This window comes from Muscardinus avellanarius (assembly GCF_963383645.1).
Source record: "Muscardinus avellanarius genome assembly, chromosome: 4".
Classification (NCBI taxonomy): Eukaryota; Metazoa; Chordata; class Mammalia; order Rodentia; family Gliridae; genus Muscardinus; species Muscardinus avellanarius.
Window position 1 is genome coordinate 155,663,041 of NC_137789.1, and position 7,228 is coordinate 155,670,268.

Sequence of the window (7,228 nt, forward strand, 5' to 3'; positions counted from 1 at the left end):
CACTGAGTTGCAAAGGGTCTCACCAAGTTGCTGAGGCTGTCCATGAACCATGATCCTCCTGTATCAGCCTCCTGAATGCTTGCTGGGATTACAAGCGCCCTCATCTACATCACAGAGAATCCTGGAGTGTTCTTTCAACCACTGGGGAAAGCCCTTGGCAATGTGTTGGGGTTCTGACCACCTTCCCAGGCCTGGAACACAAGGTCACTCTCCAAAGAAAAGCACAAGAGGGAGATGGAGCCTCACCACAGAGCAAGCCCTTCTGTCTCTCTGCTCTGTGAACAGGACCAGCCTGTGCGTAACTTGGTGCTCAGCTGTGTTAAGTAAAAGCCAAGGCTTGTGCGAGGGGTCCAAGCCTCGCTTCTGCTTCTGGACTCCTCCATCCAAGTTCCTGGAACCGTGCTAAGGAAATGAGGTTGGTGTCCCACACTCCAAGGTCAAAAGGTACTCCCGTGACACTGCAAGGGTCCCCTGGGGGTGCAGGTGTCCCTCTGTCCAAGAGCGAGGCGCGCAGAGACGGGGTGTCTCATGGGGACAGCTTCCTGCAAAGACTGCTCTTGGTTTGGTTCCTAGAGAGAAGCATGAACTTTCCTGCTCTCTGTAAATACCCCAATAAGAACTCTTCCTGGGGCTTCGCACCCCTCCAGGCCACCACCCCTCCGCCCAGCACGAGCTCAGAGCCGCCTGGAACTTCTCCCTCCACTGTTTGCTTCAGATGCTCCTTCCGTCCCGCGATCACCAGGGCCCGGCTAAACAGCCTGGACTATAAAGCCTTCTCAGCTCAACCTCTGTGTCTCTGTCCCTTGTCCAAATAAATCTGCCACCGATCACGAGAGGAACGCCGCAGAAACTACCCAGGGCCTGTAGCTGCAGAGACAGGCCGGCTCCTCGCGGAGTCCTCAGAGTCCGCCTCAGGGCTCTGTCCCTCCCCCTCTGCACCGCTTTCCATTTCATTCCAGGCACAGGCTCTCACTCAACCTGCCAAGCTCCATGAGATGGACACCCAGCCTCATGGAAGGTGCCGCGGGATGAGAGAAAAAGGGAAACATGGGCACAGTTGCGGGCAAGCTGTCCCCATGTGGAGCCCAGGCCACTCACTCCCCTTGCAAGGAGAGCCCAGAGGCAGGCCGCAAGACCTTCTTTAGGATGACTCCGAAGAAGCCACGCTCCTCTCTCTTGGGAACCAATGGGAAGGACCCTCTGGACACGTCTCTCCCAACCGGGATGTAGAAAACAAGAGGGACAGGTGCTTCAGCCCATCCAATGAGAGGGAGGCACGGGAAGGCCACAGAGCGTGAGGCCCTGCAGTACCCGCGCACTGGCATCTGGGATGCCCTCCCCTCTGCGCCACCCGGCGAGGTGTGCTCCAGGCCTGGCTGGATGGGGCGGAGCGAGAAGCCAGAATGGCCCATGAGGTCGCTCTGTAAATGGAGACAGCAAGGGAGCGCACGCCAAAGCACACGAGCTTTACTAGCAGATTTGATGATGGGCCAGCGAACCTGGTACAAGGTCAGCAGACAAGGGAGTCCAACTGCAAACTCGGAAACAGGCAAGAAGGCAAGGAGCCCGCAGCCAGGTGTATCTTTGGGCGGTGGCTCGTTCATCCCCAACACTCACTCCTTAAGCGAGGCGGGGAAGGCGCTGAGCCCAGGCACTGCTCTGCATTTGTGGAGCAGTCTGCAGGGCTCCACCCCACCCCATGCTTCGTTGGATGCAGTCGTCCTGATCAGGTAGGCGGACATTGTCAGAGGTACCGCAGCCCAGAGCAGGCGGAGAACAAACAGGTGGCTCCAAGGCACTGCCAGGTAGTGGGAGAGGGCGAGCCCAGGGGAAGACGGTGATGCCCAAGCCCCAGAACCCGGCCAAGCCAAACCTAAGCCTCTTTAGTGCCCTGCTCTCAGAAGCACAGGCGTGTGGACCTACCCATCAGCACACTGACAAGTGTGAAGTTTTTCTCAACAGTGAAGCTGAGTCTCGGCTGCAGAGGGCGAGGGCCTGACTGGCTGCGGGCAGAGCTGTGCTCCCGCAGGAAGGGCTGCTGCTCCAAACCACTCGAAAACTACAAACAGACAAGGCGAAATACAAACTTTCCGTCTCTTGCATATAGACGTCTGTGCCCATTTCCTTGGCTTAACATAAGAACAGTTTTAGTATATTCGCTTATATTATGGAGTTTTGAGCCAGGTCTAGTTGACTATTGTATATTTACACAGCTAATGTAATTATAGCTAATCGCTTAATTACTGGAAATGTGCATAATTGCCCAATACCAACATATAATTAAAATGCATAGCAACATTATTAATCCCATTTTAAAAATTATTTTTGGCAGCTTTTAAAAGACACTTCTTAGAAATGGTCGCAGAGGCCGGGCGTGGTGGCGCACGCTTGTAATCCTCGCACTTGGGAGGCGGAGACAGGAGGATCGTGCAGGTTCGAAGCCAGCCGTGCTGGTGTAAGAGACCCTGTTTCAAAAATATAAAATAGGTCTGGGAGTGTAGCCCAGAGGTAGAAGGGCTTCCAGGAACCCCAGTACCACAAAAAAAAAAAAAAAAAAAAAAAAAAAAAAAAAAAAAAGTTGCAGAGTACCTATGGACAGTAGGCTCCAACCCCAGTGCTCTGCAAGACAAGCACGTAGTGATGATTCTCTAATGCATTTTTAAAGATACAAGTAAAACAAAAAAATTTCAAATAAAAAAAGCAAGCATAAGTCAATTCAGGCTTAAGCCTGTGGACTCTGGAGAGAAGACAATCCTCCTCTGAGTGTTCTGATGGGCACGTGCCTGGCAGGGAGGCCAGCCGGGACACCCGGGGGCTGACCCCAGCACCGACTCTCCCCAGGCCGGGGCCTCGGCCAGGCTGCTCACAGCCACCTGGACGCCCGTCGGTGCCTCAGATGTGCTGGGACCACCAGTGCTCTAATTCTGGAGAACGTTCTGCTGGGATCTGGTTCCTAGGCGCAAGCTGATGCCAAAGGACCAGGACACGAGGCCACAGGGCAGGTGTTTCTCACAAGACCCGCGGCACCTTCTGAACTGTGATCGCTCTTATCCTCCTTATATACAAAAAGCCAATATACGGAAGCCCCCCCCCCCCCCCGTACTGGGGATGGAACCCAGGGGCATTCTACCTTCGAACTACACCCCAGTCCCATTTTCTTTTATTCTTTATTTTGAAGCAGGGGCTCACTGAGTTGCAGAGGGCCTCACTAAGTAACCGAGGCTGGCCGCGAACCCAGATTCTCCCTTATCAGCCTCTCAAATGTTGGGATTACAAGTGTGCACCACTATCCCCAGCTTCAAAAGCCATCTTCCTTCAATCCCTTTATCCTGTGATCCCGAGAGCATTCCAGAGGCAGGGAATACTTACCATGATTATTTAAAAGGAGGTTCATCTCATTTCCCCCTTTTGGGCAGAGGAATGAGTCACATTAAAGAGGACCTGGCTCAGCTGAGTCTCATCCTCCCGAACCATCTTTTGCACATTTCTAAGACACTTCAACAAAATGAAGGGAAATAAAGCATCTATTTTCTTTTCCTAATTGCATGCTCAATAGCCACAGGAAGAGATGGTGCTGAGTGATTGATTTAACGATAGCCGCAATAAGATGATCGAACAAAAAGCTACCCCTGAAGCCAGTGTGGTGTGCTGCATTCCACGAGCCCAGGGCTGCAGAGAATGCTTCTCGGGGCTACACTGCAATGCTGAGTGCCAGCAGGCCCTAGTCTCTGGCCAACATATATTTTTGTGTGAACAGACTAGTTCTGGCACAATGGGGTAAGGTATTAAAACTCTCTGGCTAATGCAGTTCACAAGTGCATGCGTGGATTACACCATGAACCGAGAGCGAGGGAGGCTGACACCCAAATTACACACCAAACAGAGAGGCCTGCAGTGTGCTCCTGCCCAGCCCATGCCATCAAAGGCAGATTCCTAGTCATTCTTAAACAGCAGCACTCAAGGAGTGCTTGATACTGGCATCCAAACAGAAGGGTCACTTAAAAAACACATTAAAGCCTGTTTAAGCCAGCTCGGAAGCCTGTTCATTACTCCAGCTGATTGTGATGGTGTCGCAAAGACTTGGGCTATACCCTGTCCCAGAGCCAATGACTCCGGGGCGGGGGGTCGGGCCCCACACTGGGTTCTGGGTGTGCAGAGGGAAGAAGCCTCATGTCCTCTTCCCTTGCTTTGCCTCCAAAGCCACAGAGAAGCGTCAGGATGCACAGAGGGACCGGGACTGCCCACTTCACCAAGGAGGAGAGGCTTTGGAGGGCAGGGCAGGGGTCGAGGTACTGACTTGATGATCCTCAGATTTTGCGAGACCATCCTTGTCCAGATGGCCGGGGCTTCCCAGGGCCAGGGCAGGTGTGCTGCATGTGAGCGGGTGAGGAGGGGGCTCTGAAGGAGTCAGCATCTGCAGAGACCAACACTAGAAAGACCAAGCTCTCCGAAGCCTTGGGTGGACGGAGGAGCTACAGAACGGGGATGGGGGAGGCTTTACCCTTCTAATCCCGTAAAAAACAAAGCAAAACAACTTAAGGAGAACAGGAAATATCCAGTTCAGCCACACTGAATGATCTACAAGTGGCCTAGGCTGACAGAATAGAGACTGGTGGGAATCCAAAGCCGTGTGTGTGCGTGTGTGCGTGTTGCACTGTGCAAGGCCACCTAGTTGAACAACCAAGTCCAAGTCCCTGAGGCCTGTGGGGTCGATGAAAGCACCCCAAAGACCCCCTCGGCTCGCCTGTGGGGAGAATCAGAAATGCTCTGGAGTGGCTAGGACAGCTATGACTACACAGCAGCTAAGCAGGCTCAGGGATTAAGAGCTCCGCAGCCATGACTTAATTTAGGCTTCTATTTGTTGATGACTGTGGTTATTAAGAAATTTTAAAATGGCGAATGCCACAGTTCCTGAAATACCACGCACACCTGGATAATGACAATCATCCACTTCTGGTGAGAAAGAATTAGCCACGTACTCCGTGAAACAGCAGCCGAATTGGGCAGGAGGGTGGGAAGCCACACGTGCGCGGGGATCTGAGGCTTTGCCCGGCCAGTTCATCCAGCCACGGAAGCAGGCAAGGCCGTGCGGAAGCAGGCAAGGCCGTGCGCTTCAGGCCCACTCCCTCCCGTGACGCCTGGGGCGGGGCATCTGGGTAGAGCCTGCCCCAGGGGCTTTGCAGACCCTGACCTGGCCAGGCTGATCCAGTAAAGCAAACTGCTCAGTGCAGTCTCTTTCTGTGAAAGTCAAGTCAACTTAAAGGATGCCCCCACAATCCGGCAAACCCAGTCTACGGAATATTTTACAAACCAGCTGGTTCCAAATCTTCACGTACAGCAATGCTATGGAAAGTCTAAATGGCCCAGGAGGTATTTTAGACTCTCTAGCCTGAAAAGACATGACTCGTTCCCACATAAGCAAACAGACATAAAAAACCCCAAATAGCAAAACCCAGATGTGTAGGAGAAATGCAGTGTCTGTATCAGACGGCACTGTGACGAAGTTAAATTCCGAGGGGCAGTCAGGATGCTGCGGTTATACAGAGACATGCCACAGGTCCTAGCAACAACCTGCTGCATCCACAAACGCATCCATCTCCCGCACACATGTACATACATATGCATGACTGTTCCTCTAGAAAGACAGAACAGGTGTTATCCAGTGGCAAACGCATTGTGACGGACGAAGTGGAGCTCGCTGTCCTATCCTGTCCACCCTCCCACAGGTTTTACATGATATTTGGACATTCTGAGAAAACAGAAAGACCTCCTAAATGCCAGGCTTCTTACCCTACCGCAGAGCCCTGGGGCGTGGGAGGGGGCAGTCAGTGCTGCTCCAGCCCCAGCAGAGCTCTCTGGAGGTGGAGCCATGCGGCAGGGTAGCTGATGCCTCCACCATGTGGCTTGGGCCACATCTATTTAAAGGACAAACAATTCCATGTGGGTGGCTGCAGGGGAAGCTCTGGGGTGCTCATGGCTGCCCAGGAGCTGGCGGGGAGCTCCCGCGCTCCTGGGCAGAGGGCGCAGAGGGGGCCGCTGAGCCTGCTTCAGCAGAAGGCACTGGTGCCCACCCTGAGCCAAGGCTGGCCCTGGAGCGCCGGTCCTGGCTGGCAGGACCCTCTGAGCCCCCAAACACAGGCTCTGGCTTCCTTGCCACTCACTAATTAGGAGAGGATGGTGCTTAATCAGCATCTCAGAGTTTTGCCTCCAGGTTTCCATTAGATTTTTAATTATGTTTATTTTTCCTTTCATGAATAAAATAATTCCAGACATTTTCAAAGATACGAGGGACTTAGACACATCACGAGGAGGCAGGCTGGGCTCCCCAGGAATATTGTGGAATGCATTGTTGTAAATATGTTAATTTAAAACAGATTAAAGTGCAGAAACTTCAGGAAGTAAAAAAAAAACCTGGTCCCAATATATGGTGCCTTTCATATGCAAAATACTTAGGTGTGTAAGAGAATGACCAGCGTGGCCTAATGCCCCCACTTCTCCCCTGGTATCCCCGCACCCCAGAAGCCAGGCGGAGGCGCAAAGGTGCCTGGTGGGGAGGCGTTGGGTGGGAAGAGGGGCTGGGCCCTGCTCAGGGAGCGGTACAGCCTGGCACTGCTCCGGGGTGAGCAGGTCTTGAGGGTTTGGGCGAGGGCCAGAGTCCTTCATTACACACCGCCAACCCCGCCGGCTCTTACCTTCACAGATTCTGTCCAATCGCTGCCGCTTGACTTTGTGCTTATCCACAAGGGCCATTCTTTATCGAACTTTGCAACTCTCTGATTCAAAAGGCAAAGCGGTCCTCTAAGAACTTAGGGACTCGCGGGAGTCTGCGTGCATGACGCCACCATGAGCCCTGAAACAAGGAGAAAAGAATCCTTACTCTCTGGACACCTTCAGGACACAGGCCAGTGGGCCACTCGGGCCTCTGCCGCTTCCTACGAGGGGCCTTGCATTGAGCACCTGGTGCTCGCGCTCCTCCCAGACTCCGCGGAGTCCACGTTCAGTCTCGTAGCGGGAGGCGGGTGAACACACGAGACATGTGTCAGTTATTTGAGAAAGCAAAGGGTGGTATGCCGATCGCTTGCTTTCTCTCCAGGGCTATAAACGTCAATTCACCACCAACCTCAGTTGGAATACTTTGTGCCCAAGGCCAGGGACAAGCGACAGCTAGCTGGACGGGCCCTTTATCTCTGCAAGCCACAGAGGTGCCGCGTGACGAAGAGACAGGCTC

General features: G+C 53.3%; 1 protein-coding gene across 1 annotated transcript in view; it reads right to left on the reverse strand.

The window, feature by feature from the left end:
- The window catches only part of CTBP2 (C-terminal binding protein 2), a gene marked incomplete at both ends in the record, with an annotated part of 33,716 nt that extends 26,966 nt beyond the window's left edge, over positions 1–6,750 (reverse strand). The window contains one exon of the mRNA XM_080695221.1: positions 6,693–6,750. Within this exon, the coding sequence (XP_080551347.1) occupies positions 6,693–6,750 (58 nt within the window). The remainder of the gene's footprint in view (positions 1–6,692) is intronic.
- Between the last annotated feature and the right edge of the window lie 478 nt (positions 6,751–7,228).